At 48.3% G+C, this 20,277-nt stretch overlaps 1 protein-coding gene and 1 long non-coding RNA gene across 9 annotated transcripts in view; one reads left to right on the top strand and one right to left on the bottom strand.

Moving 5' to 3' along the window:
- The window catches only part of PAX5 (paired box 5), a 203,090-nt gene that overhangs the window by 158,194 nt on the left and 24,619 nt on the right, over positions 1–20,277 (bottom strand). For all 8 annotated transcript variants that reach the window (XM_001169207.8, XM_063787843.1, XM_063787844.1 and 5 more), the window contains exons 4-5: positions 16,633–16,697; positions 12,808–12,936 (exon numbers count right to left, since the gene is read on the bottom strand). In XM_001169207.8, coding sequence (XP_001169207.1) covers positions 12,808–12,936; positions 16,633–16,697 — 194 coding nt within the window. The remainder of the gene's footprint in view (positions 1–12,807; positions 12,937–16,632; positions 16,698–20,277) is intronic.
- On the top strand, positions 12,769–19,204 carry LOC134807669 (uncharacterized). The gene is made up of 3 exons (XR_010148716.1): positions 12,769–13,004; positions 15,928–16,172; positions 17,610–19,204. It is a non-coding gene; the product is annotated as an uncharacterized LOC134807669 (long non-coding RNA).

Raw genomic sequence — 20,277 nt, 5'->3', positions numbered from 1 at the left:
GCCCCCATTCAGTACATATTTGCTGTTGTGAACCAGGCCCTGTGCTGGGCACTAAGGTGACATTGGTGACTGCTCCAGACACAGTTCCTGCCTTCATGGAGCTCACAGTCTTGCTGGGAAAACAGGCGAGTGACAAATGTGATATTTTGATGAACAGGCAGGTTCTGTGTGCTGGTGGGGAGTTGGGTTGGAGGGGAGCATCTGAGAAGCCCTCACTTAGGAAGTGACACAAGCTAGATCCTGAAGTTTGGGATGTCAGCCAGGTAAACAGTAGGGTGAGGGAGGAAGACAGTTTTTCAAGCAGTGGGAAGAGCATAATAAAAGGCACTCTTTATTGAGCACTTATTATATATGGGGTCATCCTGAGCACTTTACATGCATAATCTCATTCAATTCATATAACAGTCCAATCACAAGCACAATTGGGAAACTGAGGCTCAGAGATTGGTCCAAGATTCCAGGAGTAGTCATTGTTGAGTCAGCACTAGAACCCTGGTTGTCTGACTCCTAGGTTGCAAACAGGACAGAGCATGTGGTGTTTAAGGAATGGAAAGAGGTTTGGTATGACTGGAGTGCACATGAAAAGAGGAGAGTGGAGAGGGCCTGGCAGCCTTGTTAAGAAGTTTGCATAGCTTCTGAGAACAGTGGGCAGATTTGAAGGTTAAAACCCTTCAGGCAAGTCATTGATCAGAATTTTCTTTCAGCTGCTATGTGGAGGGCAGACTATTATTTGGACAAGTCAACGACATTGGAGATGGGGACCAGCCAGCAGGCTACAGCAATAGTCCAAATGAGAGAAGAGAGTGCTTGGACCAAGGCAGTAGCAATGGGGATGGAGAGAAATGAGCAGATTCAATGGATATTTAGGACAGAGATGCAGTGACCTTGAGCAAACGCTTGCCATAAGGCAGGCCTTTTTCCGTGGTGACATGTAGAGGCACAAACTTTCTAAGCAGTGAAGATGGTGGAGCCCCTGCTTCCCGCTAATTTAAATTCCAGAGAAGGCCGGGCGCAGTGGCTCACGCCTGTAATCCCAGCACTTTGGGAGGCCAAGACAGGTGGATTGCTTGAGCTCATGAGTTTGAGACCAGCCTGGACAACATGGTGAAATCCCATCTCTACAAAAAATACAAAAATTAACCAGGCATGGCGGTTCATGCCTGTAGCCCCAGCTACTCCGAGGCTGAGCTGGGAGGATGGCTTGAGCCCAGGAGGCAGAGGTTGCAGTGAGCTGAGATCACACCACTGCACTCCAGCCTGGGCGGTAGAGCCAGACCTTGTCTCAAAAAAAAAAAAAAAAAAAAATTCCAGCAAAAATTATAAAATCACAACACTCTCCTTTTCCTAAAGCACCAAAAAGATTTCAAAAGCATTTTTCCATCTTCTATTTTATGTAAGTCTAAGAGGAAGATGTGACTATAATCTCCACAGATGTGAGAAGTGACCTACCCAAGGTCACATGGCTGACAGAAAGATCTAGAATCTAACTCCAGCTCTAGTGCTCTCTGGTACACCACAGAGTGTCAGAGCCCAAAAGAACCTCAAAAATCGTCTGCTCCAATTTCCACATTTTAATATGCAGAAAACAAGGCCCAGAGAGAAGTGACTTGGCCAAGGTCACACAGCAAGTAAAGGCTTAGAGTAGAACCAAGGACTCTACTCCCAGAAAGGTTTATATCAAGGCATTTGGACCATGGAGGTGAGAAAGGACCAGATTAATCCCCACTAGCAATGGTCCAGCCTCCCCCTCCCTGACTGAATGCTGCTGAAGAAGTGAGACTTCAGCTAATGGTCAGCCCACCTGGGCACTGCCACCTCCGACCCAGTTATAAGCATACCAAGCTCATGAATGGCCGGTACACACTGCCCTGCTACCCTACCCCTCTTGTTCCTAACCCTGGACAGCAACTAAGCTGTCCTGGGTCGATGGTGCCACCTGGTGGCTGGTGTTGGGAAGTGTCTGACTCCCTCGTCACTTTCATCCTCCACTGTTCAGTCCCTCAAGAGGCTATGCCTTTCTTTCTGCCTATTTCCTCTCATAGATCAGTTAATTTTGCTACAAGCAATGTGTTTCTCACACATACCTTCTCTCACACCTTTTATCCTTCTTCCTCTCTCAATTTTTCTCAAATTACCTTAAGACATTCTCTTGTTCTCCCTCTCCCACAGTTTATTCTAACACAGGGATAAAATGTCCCAAGGAAGGACTAATACAAATGTTAATTTGTACTAATAAAAATGAAAACTAGAAATTTCAAAGTAAAATTAAACACATGCGGGCACACACACACCTCGCCCCCACCCCCCAACCCTCCCACACACACACATGAGTCAACCAGAAACATTCGAGAAACACCCAGAAGCCCCTGTGGAATCAGAACAAAAATCTCCCCTTTCTCAACTGTCTTTTAGACCTGCTTTTCCTCAAATGCCAGGAGTCAAGATAAATACCAAACCCACTTCTTTATTTTATTTTGTTTCATTCCCAATCAATAGCATTGCTAGGTTTTCTTCCCATCAAAAATATGCCCCAGATGGGGTCTCCAGGAGGCTGCAGGCTAGTACAGAGCTAAGCTGGATGGGGAGAGTAGGCAGGGTTCTGAAACACTCACTCCCCAGGCTCTTGGGTGGCACGAGCTGGCTGCTGCTGGCACAGAAGAAAGCCTGCTGGAGGGAAATCAGACCTCAAGCCCTACCAACAATCTGCTGGGAAGGGGAGAAGGCTCTGTAGCTATGTCTTTCCGTGGGAGCTCAACCTGGGATAGAAGCAAGAAGCACTACATACATATCCCAATCGGCTAGTGGAGGATTTCCAAAACCCAGTGTGTCTTGTCACTCCCTCCTCAGCTCAAAGACCTGCCATGGCTCCCACTGTCTTAAGGAGCTAAGAACAGGAGAAATGACTGATGACACCTTTCTTTTAACTGAAACCACTTAATTGCTCACCTTATCTATATGAGTGATAAGTAGGCAAGTTCAGACTTTGCAGCAGCCTGAAGCAGAAATTTTCAAAGTGTAGTCCAGGGAGCCCTGCCAGGGTTGGAAGAAGGGGTCCCCAAGATACTTTCAGGTGATCTGTGAGGACAAAATTATTTTCATTGTTTTTTTATTTTACTTTAAGTTCTGGGATACACGTGCAGAACGTGCAGGTTTGTTACATAGGTATACATGTGCCATAGTGGTTTGCTGCACCTGTTATTTTCATATTAATGCCAATATGTGATTTGTCTTCTTCACTCTCATTCTCTCACGAGTCTACAGTGGAGGTTTTCAGAAGCTGTAAGATGTGTTCCATCACAACGGAGTGAATACAGCAGCAGCTATGAGAGTCCAGCTGTTTTCTATTAAGCCAGACACTAAAGGGATCTGCAGAACTGTAAGCCAATGCCATTCATACTAAATTTTGGGTTTGGAAGATTCGGTTCTTTCTTATTTCAAAAATATTATTTATGTTACTTGTTTGTTACTGTTATTTTTAATAAATAAATATTTTAAACTTTCATCCATTTTAATTAACCCTCATAAACTAAAGCTCCTTGAAGTCCTTGATAATTTTTAAGAGTTTAAAGGGACCCAGGACCAAACATTTGAGAACTGCTGCTCTACAATAATGCCAAGAGGACTTGAGATGGAACCAGGAGAAACTCAGAATTTTGGTGCCAGAAAAAACCTCAGCAATTCATTGATCTCCTGTTTTAGATGGAAAAACTGAGGCCCAGACAGAGAAAGGGACAGGAAGAAGGGACACAGCAGGGGCAGGGGTTTGAAGCCTTGTAAATTCTCTGACCCACAGGCTATGCAGCCAGGGATTAAACCATATTCCCAAGCCAGAGAGAAAGGACTGTGGGATTCTCTTCCCCATGGGGCAGCAGGGCATGCAGGGTGGAGAAAGCCAAGGCCATTTCACCTCAAGTTCCAGACCGCCTTGGCAGGGGACTGCCCACAGCAGATGAGACTATATCCCCCTCCATCGGCCCCACCACTCTTGTACTGGTTGGCCCCCAAACTGATTCCCTGAACTGAGATCCCCACATGGCAGCACCCTGCCCTCTCCCATACCCCCAGGGCTCTCCCGAACACCAGTACACCACCCCATGGGAAAAGAAACTGGGGGTAAGAGGAGGGGGAGGGGCTGGGGCAAACCAGGTGCGCAAACAGAGAGGGTGGGGGTTCAGTGGCGTTGGCTCTCACGGGGGCTCTCGCTCACTGAATCAAAGTGAAACTTGGGGACCCAGGAGCGAGGAGGAACCGAAACCTGAGCCCCCACCCGTGGGACAGGCCCTGGGCACTAGGGAAAGGCCCCAGGAGCCCCTCCAATTGGCCACCTGGCCTCAGATGCCCTGCGTTACCACAGAGGCCTCCAGCAGTTGTCTATCTGGGTCTCAGCTGAGGTGCCCACGGCTACAAGATCAGGACAGAGATCACAGGGGAGAGTGGCCCGCCAGGCAGGGAGATGGAAACCAGGTCCTCACCATCTCTGCCACTAACTGCCCCCTGCATACCCTTGGGCCAAGCCTGCACCCTCTGTGCCTGGACTACCCTACCTGCAGGGTATAGAACACATGACCTGCCAAGGAGTGTGGCTGCTTGGCCACTACCCTAAGTTCTTGCCTCCGCTACCCTACCCACCTCTGGCCTGTAAGCCTGACTACCCACTTCCCTGACCACACACATACACGCACGCACACTCGGCCCCACCGGCCAGTTCCAGGATCTGCCTCCCATTAGCTTCAGCTGCCACAGGCAAAGACTGAGCCAAACTGGTTTCTTTAGAGTTCATGCTAAGACTCCAGAAGCTCAAAGACCTTCAGGCCAAGAAAAACAGAGCACAAGTGCCGAGAGCAACTTGAGCGGGGAGAGCATGAGAACTCGGGCCCAGCAGCCCCAGATGACTGTTGCCTTGTGGGTTGCCAGGCTGCCAGCTGCCCCAGGGTTGCCAGATCTGATTTTTCTTCCCCAAAGAAGCCAGGCATCCATCCATACATGAAATTTCCTGATTTTGCAATGTTGGTAACTAATTCAAAATCATCATCAATACAGGGCAAGCCAAGGAAAGCATGGCTGCCAGGCTGCCAATTCCCCCCTGGGTTCTATGTGATGCCCCCACCACGACCACACCCCAGCAGAACCTTGGTCCTGACTCCTTCCTAGACAAAAAGAGAACTCAGGGAACAACCCACCTCTCTACATGAGGGGACATGTAGACACCTCTCTACATCCAGGGGACAGCACACAGAGGGCCAGGGAGGGGACCTGCCCTTGGAATGCCCCAGCAGAGGCCAAGACAAAATGGTGGTAACCTCCTTCCTGCCCCCAAAGCCACACTGGGAAAAGGAGATGGAGAGCCTGCCTGGTCACCCATACTCCACACTGGACCCTAAAGAATCCTTGGGTCTCAGCCAGTTGTGAAGGACCAATGACCCAACACTGGAAATCCCCACAGGGGAGTGGGCTGGTTCCAGAAAGCCAGGCCAGGTCCAGGCTCAAGGACAGCATTCCAGGTGGCAGGCCCTGAGTGGGCAATGGCCTGGAGATGGGAAGCTGAGCCAACACACAGGGACTGGAGGCACAGGAGGAATGAGCAGGAGGAAAGGGAGGCCCGCGAGAGAAGGGCAGGGGTTCTCTCAAGAACTGAGGTCAGTGCGGGGGGACGTGTGGGCAGCACCCCATGGGGAGATAAGACTGATGGGGCTGGCTGTCAACAGTGGGGATGGCGGACGGCCCTGTGAGAATGGAGGAAAGGAGGGAGAGGAAAACTGAATTTATCACATCGAAAGGCAAGGGATGCCAAGGATTTTCCACAGAGCCATCCTCTCTCTCTAGGTTTTTGGGGTTTTACTGTGTGATCTGGGCAGACCGCCTCTCTTCTCTGAGCCTGTTTTCCCATGTGAATGACGGAGCGGGGCGTCTCAGGTGCTCTCCAAGGCCCTTCCAGCTCCCATGGGGGAGTCTCGAGGTCCAGGCTGGTGGCCCCAACAACCCCTCAGACGCCCAGCTCTCCCAGGCCCAGGGTGCTATCCTCTGCCCCCACCCTGGAGGCCTCCACCCCCCTGTGCTCCCTGTGCCTCTCTTCAGGGAAAACTGGGGCCTGACCCTTTTCTTCTGCCATGAAGCAGGCTGGGAGACTCAGCTTCCTAAAGGCAAAGGAGGAGGAAAGTGAGTGGCCCTTCATTCTGCAGCCGACACCTGGGGGCACTGTTGTTCAGCCTGGATGCCCCGGGCTCCCGGCTGCAGGCAATCGGCTTCTTCAGTACTATGGAATCGCTCCGTGGCTCCACAGCTCCAAACAGGAAGGTGGTGGTGGGCGAACCAGCCAGTTCCAGCTGCCAACAGGACCGTGGCTAAAGCCTGCTGCCCTCTGCCATGACGGGCCTCACGTCCTCAAACATAGGCCTCTCCGTGGCCATCTACTCAGCATTGACTACAGCCAGGCCCTGGGGCCACGCCCTTGGCAGCTGTCACTTCACTTCATTTTATTCTCACTGTAACCCACAAGGCTTGCGTCAACTCTATTCGCCAGATAACAAAATGGAGGTGCAGAGAGATTAAGTAACTTGCTACAAGAAGTCCTCAAACCATTTCATCCCTGCCCATGAGCCTGTGCCTTTGACTCAACACCTTATTTGGGGCTCTCCAGGGATCAGAGATCTGTGAACTCTCAATCCCACAGGGGCTGCCTATTACTCCTGACTCAGGAATCCTGAGCTTTTCCACATACCTATCCCTTCTGGGAGCTCTGAGAGGGCTCTCCCCACTTCCTGCTTCTGTTTTCTGCCCTTATCCCAGGAGCAGCAGACAGCATCTATGCATCCAGGGAAGGAAAAGGGTCCTAGGAGAGAAAAGACCAGGACCTGCCCATGTCAGAGGGGCCCAGGGCCCCAGCACGGTCTGTGAGCTTCTGAAACCCCTTCCCTCTGGCCATAGCTCCCGTGGAGGTCTGCTGGGCAGGGCTGAGGGGGCGTCCAGCCTGAAAGAGACAGGGTAAGAGGGGATTTGGGGAGAGAGAGAGATAGCAAGAGAGAAAGGAAATTGAATGAGTGAATGAGTGTGAGAGAAAGAGAAGAAGGAGAGGGAGAGAGAGTGTGTGTGTGTGAGAGAGAGTATGTACGAAAAAGAAAGCTAGTGAGAGCTAGACCGGGAGACAGAAACAGACACAGAGGAAGGTTCAATAAACAGGAAATAAAGCCAAATAACACAGAATGAGATGCACCCCCAAAGACATGGGGAGAGACACAAAAACAGACAGGAGACAGGCATCCCCAAAAAGGAAGTCATAATGGGAGCACCTGGCTAAATGCCCCCCAACAAACCTCCCCATGAGAGTCTCATCAGACTTGGCATCTTCTGGAAAGGACAGGCCACCTCTGAACCCTGGCTGCCCTTCCTGTGCCCTCCTTAGAAGGTAGTCCAGAGCCCAGAAGGCTGGAAACTCACTTGCAACGTACCCCTACTGCCCAAAAAGAAACCTCTGGCCACCACAGTCCACACTGGCTGGACAGGTCAGCTTTCTGAACTGGTAAAAGGGATTCGCACTCCGCTGACCTCAGTGTGTTTAGGGCCTTTCAAACTCAGGGCCCTGTGAGTTATTGTGAGGGGGACAGGGAGGGGACCTAAGTGGGGAGAGCGGCGGAAGGAGGTCTCACTAGAGATCAAAAGCCCAGGAAGGAACCCAGGGTCTGAGGCTGCCCTTTCACCCATGGCCGCTATTCACAACCTTGCCTGCTTTGCCAAGTCTCTCCCTGCCACCACCTCCTCTGGGCCTTCCGGAGAGGGAGGTGCTGACTCAGCCTCCATTCCCCTCACCCAGCAGGATTCCTGAGCCATGCCACAGCTTTCTCGACGAAAGCTCTCAGTTCAAACCAACCAAGAGACAAAGCGACATCTCATAACTGGGTGGCACCCCAGCCTGACCCTCAGAGCCAACCCGCAGGCCTCCCAGGCATCCCTGTGAACCAGGGCTGTGCCGAGAGGCTGCGCTGGGGATAGAAATGATTTGTGGCCCCTGCCCTGTCAAGTCCACATGAGTGGCAGCCTCAGGGTCAGGCAGCAGAAGGGAAAGACAAGTGGGTAGATGAACTTGCAGACACAGTACTGGCACAGAAGCATTGGCCACCCAGGCTAGAACAGGCCTGCCTCAAAAGTCACAGAGTCCGAACCAGAATGTCATCCTTGACTCTTCTGCTCCTCATTTGTCCAGCGCCTGCTCACACCTCTGATGATGGAGAGCTCACTACCTTTCTAAGATAAAGCTTCCATTCTTGGCCCAGCCTGGCTGCTTCTGAAAGCCGTATGTTGCATTCAGCCATAATCTGCCTCCTGCAGCTTCCTTTAACCAGCCCCAGCTCTTCCTCCAGAGGCCACAGAGATCTTACCTGTTGCTGAAGAACAGTTCATCTGAGACTTGGACATAGTGGCCATATACCCGAGTCTGGTCTTGGAGGCAGGCATCCTAGGAAGAACTCTAGAATCTCTATACTGAAAGGGCCCTTTGCCAATCCACTGGCCTAACAATATTCTAGTTAGTTTGTTTGTCTTTGCTCCAGAACTCTACTCGGAGCTTTCTATGGAAGCCCAAAATACCAAACAAAAGCACCCTTGACTGAGGATAGTAGAGGTCCCTCCACTCACCCTCGTTACTAATTGTGAACCCTCTAAAGGAATGTGACTGATCCACTCTACCAAGGAGCACTTACTGAGCACCTACTATGTGCCAAGCACTTGTATTAGAGCTGTGTTGTCCAACACAGCAGCCGCTAGTCCTATGTAGCTACTGTGCACTTGAAATGTGGCCAGTACAATCGAGGAGCTAATTTTTTTATTTGATTTGATTTTAATTTTAATTTTAAAATAGAAGCAGTGTAAAATATTTGTCCCACTAAACACAGCTTTATTGTTTTGGTAGGACTACATCTAACTTTAACTGTCAAACGTTTCGCATCCAAATTGAGATGTACTACATGTGTAAAATACACACCAGATTTCAAAAACTTGGCAGCAAAAATAAGAGAAAATATAGCATCAAATTTTTTATATGATGACATGTTGAAATGATGATATTTGGGGTATACTGGATTAAATAAAATATATTATTAAAATTAATTCCACTTGTTTCTTTTTATTCTTTTTAATGTAGTTACTAGATCATTTAAAATTACACGTGGCTTGCATTCTACTTCTGTTGGATAGTGCAGGGCTAGTCACTTTCATGTTATCTTTTTACCTGAAACACTCAGCAGAGTGAATGTTTCTTGAGCATCTGAGACACATAGCTCAAAACTATCTCCCTAAATGCTTCTAGACTAAATGTTTGAAAGCCTCCATCAAAGTCTAAGCCACCCACATCTCTCTACCTCTCTCCCTTTCCAAATCCTGCCGTGCTGGTCCTCTCCCTGCACATGCTCACCAGAGTCCCAGACTTGGCACAATCTCTCTTGCCTTTGATTGGAATGCCCTCTCCTCCCTTTACCCAGCTCTCAAATGCCACCTCCTATGAGAAGCCCCCAAGATCCTTTTGGTCAAAACTGGCCCTCCCTGCCCTATTCTTTCCTCCAGTGTCACCTCACCCACTGCCCTGCTCATCAGAGGAATTTCAGCTTGCCAGTCTTGCTCGCCAGCTTACCCTCTGTGGTTGGATCCTATCACCCATTCACCTCTGCAAGATCTGGGCAGGAGGGTGGCCCCAGGAAATGCCCTCAGAGCAAAACTCAAGTCTAAGCTGGGGATGACTGTGAACTAGGCAGCAGAGTAAGCAACTCCACCTTGCAAAGCCTCAGTCACCTCATCCGAAAAATGGGCAAGGACCCTCAGCTGTCTTCCTCTTAGCTCTCCATTGCCTCTCTTACCCCATGATTCTTCTCTCAGGCTGCTGATGGTACCGCACTGGAGGCCAGAACCCTCACAAATCCATGGTTTGCAGCTGCCATGGGCCAGCCGGCCAGTGTGCCTGAAATATCCCTGTTTCCCCAGTGGCTGCTTCTTACTTTCTCTGCTCTCCTCCAACCTCTGGCCTTCAGGTCTCACTTCTCTCTCCGCATCCAACCTGCTAATCATGCCCTTCTGATTGAAACTCTTCCCCATACCGGCCCCAGGCTCTGCCCAGCCCCAGACTGCTCCGCCTCCAAAGCGCATCTCTGAAAGGGCTGAGGGACAACAGGTAGCTGGAAAATACCAGGGAACTGAGGCCTCAGGGGCACTCCAGCTCCTCCTGACTCCCCAGTCCATATCAGCTGTATGGCTGTGTAGCCTCCATCCCCTCCCCTAGTAAAATGGAAGTGACAGTCTCTGCCTCTTTACCTCCCCCTAGGGCCACTGCAGGAATCCAGAGAGATAGAGAGAGAGGATGGGAAACATCAGAAGGGGGCACTTATGCAATACCCCCGTCAGACACTTCCCTGGTGTGAGCCCGGCCATTGCTGCCCACCCCTGGGATCAAACGTGCATACTCTCAGTGGTGTGGGGTAGGAGTTAGGGGGAGGCTCTGGTTGATTGGGTTTGTCCCCCACTCTTTCCACTCCTATAAGCTTCCAGGACCATCAAGTCATTCTCCCTTCTACCACAGACCACCGACTGGACTGCCCCCTAAGTCTTCCTGAGGATCAGGACTCTACCATATATATCAGAACTGGAAAGATTTCAAAGATCACCCAGGCCAGGAACAGTGGCTCATGCCTGTAATCCCAACACTTTGGGAGGCCTAGGCAGGCACATCACTTGAAGTCAGGAGTCCAGGATGAGCCTGGGCAACATATCAAAACACCGTGTCTATTTATTAAGAAAAAAATTTTAATTAAAAAGTAAAAAAGATCATCCAATACCACAGCTGATTCTTGATACTCTGTTGGCAGCCCAACAAGTGGCCACTTAGTCTCTGCTTACATATCCCCAGAGATAGGGCACTCATTACCTCCCGAGGCATCTCCTTTTATCCTAGGCCACTCTCATATGTGCAACTTGGTTCTTTTTAAACTGAGGTGAAATCACCTCTGCATCAGCCACACACTTTAAGGCCATGCAATGAGATCTCATTCCTTCCTCCTTCCGTGTCAGCCCTCCAAATACTTGAAGGCAGCAATCCAGTCTCGCTTATTCTGCTCTTCTTTGTGCCAAAATATCCCTACAGGCTTGAGGTGTTCCCAGATGCTGTATCAGATCCCTCTTCGCCCAGGACACAATCCCATTTGTCACCGTCCCTCTTAAAGGTCAATACCCCCAAATGGGCTGCAGTCCTCCTCTGGGCATGATCTGAGTAGTATGAAGTAGTCAAGACCAACACCACCCACATTCTGACCACGCTATACCTTGTAAAGGAGCTTGAGGGGCAAAACCATGACTGCTGGTCAGACTGCAAGCCAATATAGCATTCCGAAAACAAAGTAAATAATGCCCCCAGGCCAGAACCTGTCTGTTTGGTGGTAAACATCAAACTAGCTTTTCTCTTTCCCCAAAAATCTCCACCTGGATCCCTCAGCCTCTGGGGGAGTCTCACACAATCTGTCCCTCCACCGTGAACAAATACATCCAGGCCCCAGCTTAGGCACATCTGCTGCGAGTCCAGGTGACAATGGGAGAAAAGATGATACCATCAACCTCATAAAACAACAGAGATGGCAGGCCCACTGCCTCCTGCAGCAACACAGCACCGCAGCCTACTGAGTTAAAGACGTCTGACATCTGCTCAGGAGCAGCAGGAGCAGAAGAGAGAGGCAAGGCAGGTTCCAAAAGCCGCAAATCTTCCCCACACACCCCCACGGTTCCAAACCGAGGCCACCGGCTCTGCTTCTGCACTGCTGTCAACACGCAGACCACAGGCCAATCCACGGCTGGGCCGACTCAATTTTCTAGTTACAGATCTTAAGTACTTAGGCATGTGCTCATGAGAACACACATCCCTTACACGGAGCTGAGAAAGGGAATTGTGCTGAGGAACAGAATAATTGAATCAAGATTTCTGTCACGCTGCTCTCAGGCCCTAGACCACAGCTCTGGCTTTTTTTTTCTTTTTTCTTTTTTTCTTTTCCTGACTAAGGTTTTACAGGCTCCCAGGGGGTCTTTTCTCCTCTCAAACCCATTAATGTCAGCCAGTACTGGCAGCCCATACAGGGGAAAGGAGCCCCAGTTAAGGTGTCCGGTGTCCAGGATGGAGGTGGCTGGCTCTGGAGACCCAGGCACCACAGGGCCAGGCCCGTGGAGGGGCTGAGAAAAACCAACCGGGAAGATTGTCATCTTTGTAATCCCCCGCAACACCCCCGCACTTCTTCCTTCCAGACCCAAGGACAAAGATGAGATGATTATTAATTTCCTCAGCACCGCCCCCCAACACCATCATCAGGGCTGAAGGCCTTCTCTGTCTGCTGAGACGTGTGCAGGGCCTTTCAGAGAACCCACCCCTCCGCCCTCCGCACGTGTGCCCCTCTCACGGTTTGGCCAGCCCCCTCTCTCTGGTCCAAAGCTCCTCCACAAAGTGGACTTGGGTGTGGAGCCCAGCACACCCTGCCCTCGGGCCGCATATCTGCACGCACACAGGGTCTTCTTAAAGGCCAAAGCTCAGGCCACAAGGGCTCTGCCAGGCCCGCTGCTTCTATCCAAGGGGTGACCATGGGGGAGGCCAGCAAGAATGCCACAGTCTCACCCTGCTGCCTGTCTGTCTTGCGGAGGGCTCAGCCCTTTCCCGTGTTCACGAAAAGGGGGACTCGCTCCTCTGCAGGTAAGGGGGGTGTTCGCGGGCACCTCTGCTGCCACCCGCGACCGAGCGCCGGAAACAGACCCCGTGGAGCGCATCCCCGACGGGGCTGCGCGGGCCTCTCTTACCTTCGTCTCTCTTGCGCTTGTTGGTGTCGGCGCTGGGGGACGTGATGCCCAGGATGCCGCTGATGGAGTACGACGAGCCGGCCGAATCCGTGCTCACCGAGGACACCTGCGTCACGGAGCCAGTGGACACTGCGCGGAGAAAGACGGGCGGTCAGGGCCGCAGAGGGCTGAGGGCGGCGGACCGGCTGTCACCGCACGTGAGGCTGGGGGCGGCTGGGAGGGAGCGAGCGCAGGGTGGGCAGGGGGCGCTGAGGACCCTCGCTCTGCGGAGGCGGCCACACCTGAGCCACGAGCGCAGGCCTCGGGCGGGCCGTGTGCCCCAGTTCTCTGCGATGCGGGGAGAAAGGGAAGGGTGGGCACTGAGAAGGACTGACCCCTGCAGAAAGGAACACGGGGACACGGGAACAGGAAGGGCTTTCGCTTAAATTCCAGCCTATCCATGGATGCAGGAAGCAGGGGTTGGAGAGGAGAAAGAGGGGAGCCGGGGCCCACCAACAGTCAGTGCTTAAAAAAACAAAAAACAAACAAAAAAAAAACCTGAACTACTCGTTAGGCATTTCACCACCAGCCTGCACACCCAACCCAACCTTGGGTGCAAACACAACTACCTGAGCACAAACTCACACGCACGGCTAACAAACTCCAAACCGCAGAGTGCCCCTTCTTTTTATAGTTTTCTTGCTGCCTTTTCTCCTTCCAGTTTTCCCCGATTTGATTTTAATATTAATTATGACAATAACAATAACTAACATTTTCTGAGAACTTACTCTGTGCCAGGCATTGAGGCATTATCTCATTTAATTCTGAGAACAATCTTAGAAGCTAGGAATTGTGATGATCCTATTGGAAAGGTAAAACTCAGAGAAGATAAGTGGCTCACCCAGGACCATACAGCTAATAAGAGGCAGAGTGCCTGGTGCCGGGGCTCACGCCTGTAATCCCAGCACTTTGGAAGGCAGACGTGGGAGGATCACTTGAGCTCAGGAGTTCAAGACCAGCCTGGCCAACATAGCAAGACCTACCAAAAAACTTTAAAAAAAATTATCCAGGTGTGGTGGCACAAGCCTATAATCCCAGCTACTTGGGAGGCTGAGGCAAGAGGATCACTTGAGCCCAGGAAGTCGAGGTTGTAGTGAGCTATGATTGTGCCACTGTACTCCAGCCTGGGCAGCAGAGCAAGACCCTGTCTCAAAAATAAAAATAAAAAATAAAAGAGACAGAGTGGTGATTTGAACCCAGAGACTAAAGCCTCAAACCCTATAACTAATCTGCTTCGCACTAATAAACAATGAAGAGCAATAATGTACTTCACATGAATGCAGTACTTTTCATTTGATGATTGCAACAGCCCAGAGTGCTATTATTTATCCCCATTTATCAAATGAGGAAACTGAGGCTCCACAGGGAAAGTGATTCAAAGTCATCTAGCTAATAAACAGCGGCACCAGAACTTAGCCTTGGGTTTACTTACTTAAAGTCTAGATTTCCCCTGCCCAGAAACAGGGGCAGTGGTTGGTGACTTATTGTGACTGAGGCTAGGTCTCAAAGTTCCTAAGAATAAGAATTGGATGGGAGGCGGGGGGCAACTTTTGTGCAAGTTTCACATTAACTTCTGGCCCCAGATTCCTAGGGAGAGACCAGTCCATCAGCAGGGGCCTCTCCAGCTGTACAGCTGAATTGCCATTTCTGGGCTGTGGGAATTCTTTTTTGATTCATTAAAACCTACAGACCAATCTCAGACACACTTCCTTGGGCTATAACCAGCTGGAGGCAGGTGGAGCCACCTTTGATTCTTAAGAGTAGGAAATCACTAGAAATGGTGGTGACTGCCTGAGAAGCCCTTCACGGCTTCCCTTTGGAGCAGATCCAGCTCCTGGCTCCTACAAACCTAGAGGGAGCCATGCCTTTCTTCTCACATTTCAGTTTGATCTCACATCTTCCTTAAGAGACACAGAGGCAGAAATCGTTAACTTCTCTTTTTCTTCACCAGAAGAAGCTCCTTAAAATAGATTTATGCAAATCCCACAACCTTTTCTGTATTAACATGTAAAAAACAGAGGAAGAAAGAAGATCCCAGGTCACTTGGTACTTTAAACAACAACCACCATATATAACCAAAGCTCACCATGTTGCTGGCAGAGCCCATGACATTCGTTTTGGTGTTTTGTGATTGCGCTAGGCTCAAAAGACCCAGATTCCACTTTTGGCCCCACCACTTACTGGCAACATGACCTAGGGCTAGTTATTTCATCTCTGTAAGTTTCAGTTTCCTCACTCCTCGGTAAGTTTGTGAACTCTAAGGGGCTATATGTATGCGAGATGTAGTTTAATTTAAAAATTTCTGGGACAGAACAAAACATGCTGCTGACCTACAGTAGAATTATTCTTCTAAACCAAATGAAAGAATATTAGCAGTTATACCCATTTGATTTTCAGTGCTATGTGACCTGAAATAGTTGGTCAGCTACAAGTGAAATCTCAGCCACAAACATTCCCCCAGGAAGCCTTCCTTCACCCTCTTCACCCTAGCCCAGCAGAGCTGGTGGTTCCTTTCCTTCTGCCCCCACAGCACCCATCCCTTCTTCTTGAGCTTCATCTCTGTCTTGCAAACTTCTCTTCATTATATTCCCCCTTTACCTTGAGAATGGGGATTTTGTCTTCCCTTTCTTATAGGCTTGGCCTCTGATGCCAAGGTCTGCACCGCAGGGACTTAGCAGACACTTTCTGAAGGGATTACTAAATGAGGAATTATTTCATGGCAGGGAGGAAATCTGTCTTACCTTTATCCAAAGAGCCAACCATGGAGGATCAGAGGCCTCAGTGAGCACCTGGTTAGTGCCCCTCCACCCACAAATGAGGAAACTGAGGCTCAGGGAGGTGAGAGAACTTTTACATTTTACTGGGTGAGGTAATGACAGAGTTGGAACTGGAGGCCAGGACTCTGCCCATTCCCCATCACCGTGTGAGTTCAAGTTCTCAGTTAAAGAAGGAATAACAAAAGTGTGGAAATGTTACACAATCAGGTGTGATTCTGCAGGATTGACTGTGGCAACCAGAAGTGTCAGAGACTTGCTAAATCATTGCCCACTTTCTTATATAGTACAATAACTTTTCCCCCAGCTAACCAGCGGTGTTTCCTGTATCCCAAGTGGAGAAATAATACACCTTAAATAGACACATGTCATTTCACAATCTTTGAAGGGAAGACAAAGGACATTTCTGAACTCTTGAGCACTAGGAAGTATGACTCCCACTCTGTCGGGTCACAGCCACTCTCAGATGTCACCTGCGAGCACTGGAAACCCCACTGGCAGCCCTGGACAGTTCATAGAGTTCATGAGATCGAAGCAAGAGAGAGAGAGAAAGTAAGTTTGGGAACTTTTGCCACATCTTCACTCAAGACTGCAAGTGCACAAAGAATTGTAGAAGGGCTGGTTGATAGAAGAAAAAAACACATTCAAAACTACTTACTGACTAATGATGCAGAAAATGTTATGAATAAGTATCCCTTTCTTGATTTATTACTTTAATTATCTGACATTCTATAGACCCCCATTAGTGGATTTTTTTTTTGGCTTAGATTTCAATTTTCTGTCTCATGGTGAAAGCTATTTATCATAATAATCAGTAAAATTCAAAACCTTTTAGCAGTATTTATAAAATTCATTTACCAGGTTCAGCCCTTGGAGAATGACAAAGAAGGCGCATTAGTACGTGTGCTGAAGTGTTTTATGCAGAATTATCTGTCCATAAGAATGATTAAAAGTTCTTTAGAATATTTGGAGCCCATTAGATTTTTAAATTTTTTTTAAAAGTTCCTCTTACCTATGCTGTGACTGGAAGCTGGGACTGGTTGGTTGGGTGGCTGCTGTACTTTTGTCCGGATGATCCTGTGGGCAGTTGAAAAACAAAATTGCTATTTACCATCAGGAAGGAGAAGAGACCTCAACCAGCTATGCACAGACAACCAGAAAACTCATACCCAAGCTGGGCCATGGTTCGAGCTGAGGCAGAGGGGCAGAGGTGGAGGGAGATTATAAACCCAGGCTGCAATCAGGAGGGTGGAAGGTTTATGGACTAGTCCCAACTTTGCTTCTGTTTCCCTGTGTAATTTGTTTCCTTGTGTAATTTGCACCCCCTCTCTGGGCTTCAAGTGCCTCTTCTGAAGAAAGAGGATGATGTGTTAACATTACGAGTAAGCATCCCTTTCTCGAGTATAGCTCTAGCTCCATAAGAGACTCATTGAGTGACTTTAGGGAGTCCTTCCCTTTCCTAGACCTCAGCCTCCTATATGTGGAATGAAGGAACTGAACTTGGTAATCTCTCTGTCCTCTGGCAGCGCTCACGTGCTGGTTTCTCTGCCCTAGAGAACGCATAAGGAGGGATAACACCCCTTCCCCTAGGAAGTTGCCAAGGGAGGGGATGTATATGTTGTTCTGATACTAGGGAGAGTCAAAGTGCAGCCAGGAGACATCCGGTTTGGCTTTCTTAAGAGGAAGCCTACCTTGCACCAAACCTCACAGAAAGGATCCACAGGGCTGGAGCCAGTGATATCCTGGCCTGTCTTTTCAGAGACCTTGCTCACACTCTAATAGAAACTCCACTGTGACCTTGACCAAGTACATTCCATTGTGGACCTCCGATACAATGACGGAGTTGGAACAGACCACTCTGCTTATTTTAAGTAGCCAAATCATTTTCGGAAAAGAAAAAAGATCTTATGGAAAAGCCCCGTACATAAAAGAGATAATAGCAGTACTGCCTTCCCTTGGCCATCTGACCGCTCTAACATCCTTCTGCAGAACCTTAGGCTCTGAAGAGTTTGTAGACTTCCAGCAAGGACCACGCATGCGCAAGACAGCAAGTCCGGCGCATCTGAGAGCAGCCGAACAGGGCCACGCGAAAAGCTCCTTCGGATCTACCAGAAAGCTCCTTCCTTGGCATTTGGGAGAAGAGTGGGTCATAATAAAATGTCCGGTTTCTTTGGAAAAGTTATATTCCAGTCTCAAACTATTACCTTTTGAAAGGACATTTATTAGAGTTTTTCCTTATTATAACAGTAATATACGTTCATTGTAGACTCTTTGGACAGTATGGGAAAGTATAAAGAAGACATCTAAAAACCGTATTTTGGTGTATTTCCTTTATACCAACATTCCTAGGCATATTTAGAAATATCCATTTTTCTCGTAACAAAATCAGGATTATGCCATGTATACAGTTTTTTTTGTTGTGGTTGTTGTTTGTTTTGAGACAGAGTCTTGCTCTGTTGCCCAGGCTGGAGTACAGTGGTGCGATCTCAGTTCACTGCAACCTCCGCCTCCCAGGTTTGAGTGATTCTCCTGCCTCATCCTCCCAAGTATCTAGGATTACAGGCATGCGCCACCATGCCCAGTTTTTTTGTTTTTTTGTTTTTCTTTTTGAGACGAAGTCTCTCTCTGTCACCCAGGCTGGAGTGTAGTGGCATAACCTCAGCTCACTGCCACCTCTGCCTCTAAGGTTCAACTGATTCTCCTGCCTCAGCCTCCCGAGTAGCTGGGACTACAGGCGCATGCCACTGCCTAATTTTTGTATTTTTAGTAAAGAAGAGGTTTCACCACGTTAGCCAGGCTGGTCTCCAACTCCTGACCTCAAGTGGTCGGCCCTCCTCGGCCTCCCAAAGTGCTGGGATTACAGGCGTGAGCCACCGCACTCAGCCTCCATGTATACAGTTTTGCATCCTGCTCTTTTCATGCAACATTCTGTGAGAAGCTTTTTCACATTCCAGACCATTAATATCTGAAAGTTTATTCTGAGGCTGCACTGGGTCTCCAGCTTATACAAATGAAGAATGACAGAAGTAGCAGGTGGGTGCCTCCCCTTAAACTCAATGGGCAGTAGCCTCTCTGCCCTTTCTGATCTTACAGCTTGGTGCTCGGCACCAAGGGCAGTCCGTGTCCTCAGCTGATAGCCTGAAATGGTCTTTTCTGTTCACCCTATAGTCTCACCACACACACACAGGCCATCTGGAGCCTGGCTACTTGAGCTCAGCAAGGAGCCTCTTGCCCTTTTCTAATCAGTCAGCTTAAGTGTTCCCTCAAATACATTCAGATTGTTTGTTTGTTTTCCCTAATATTCAAACCACTTATTTTAACTAAGCAAACTCGAAGCATATTGGACAACCAGAAAACTCATGGCATTTGGGAGAAGAGTGGGTCATAATAAAATGTCCAGTTCTGGGAGTGAGGTTCTCTTTTTGGTCACCTGGAAGTAAGCTGGCATCTGACCTAATGTTTATATTTTTGTGTATGTCACTTTCTCTGTGTGTATGTGTCTACAGAGATATTGCTGGATATGTCAATATATGGATATACCAGACATAAATATAGTTACAAATAAATATATGGCAAAAAAGTCACTGTAGTTCAGCTTAAAATCCTTACTTTTCAAATCATTGTCTGACTATTAAATTTGTATGTAAAAAAGCAAAGAAAATTATGTTTTCCTCATTTTCTTTTAAAATAGTTATAAATATCACTGGGAAAGCATTATCAATTGTTATAAATCATTAAGAGGCTGCAGTAGCACAGTGTACAGGCTCTGGAACTAGACCACTAGAGTTTGAATCCCATCCCTCTTACAATTTACCAGCTACATGACCTTGGGTAAATTACTTAACCTCTCTATGCCTCAGTCTCTTCATCTGCAAATGGGACTAAGAATCATTTCTATCTCATAGGATTACTATTAGGATTAAATTAATGAATTACTTAAAACAGTGGTAGCTACATACTAGGTGCTCCTTAAATGTAAGATGTTATTTTCAGTGGTGTCTTTGTAAAGATTAATGACTAGCTTCCGTCTTAAAATATTCAGATTTTTCACATTTGCTTTAAAAAGCACAAGGCGAGGGCGGTGGGGGAGTAAAGATGCTCAATGGGTGCAAAAAAATAGAAAGAATGAATAAGACCTAGTATTTGATAGCACAATGAGGAGACTATAGTTAGTAATAATTTAACTCTACATTTAAAAATAACTAAAAGAGTGTAATTGGGTTGTTTGTAACACAAAGAATAAATGTTTGAGGGGATGCATACCCCATTTTTCATGGTGGGTTATTACTCATTGCATACCTGTACCAAAATATCTCATGTACTCATAAATATATATATATGCCTACTATGCACCCATAAAAATTAAAAATAATAATAATAATAAAGCACAAGTGGCCCCCTTGGAAGCTGGGGAGGGGAAGGTAGCCACTCTCACACTGTTTTAAGAATGCATCAGGGTTGTCCTTTATAAAGGGGGATCTCAGAGTTATAGGGAAGCCTCTGAAGCCGCCCCCAGGGGTGAGAGATTTTGCTCATCTGCCTTTAGTAGTCACCAAGTAAAAACAAAGAGCATCAGCTTACACTGAGAAGAAACTGTAGTGGGAAGAACAAGACTGTAATTGAATCATAACAACTCTAAACAAATTTTAATTTTTAA

Source organism: Pan troglodytes, chromosome 11 (genome assembly GCF_028858775.2).
Source record: "Pan troglodytes isolate AG18354 chromosome 11, NHGRI_mPanTro3-v2.0_pri, whole genome shotgun sequence".
Classification (NCBI taxonomy): Eukaryota; Metazoa; Chordata; class Mammalia; order Primates; family Hominidae; genus Pan; species Pan troglodytes.
The sequence above is the reverse complement of the archived record's forward strand: the minus strand, read 5'-3'. Positions and strand labels throughout refer to the sequence as shown.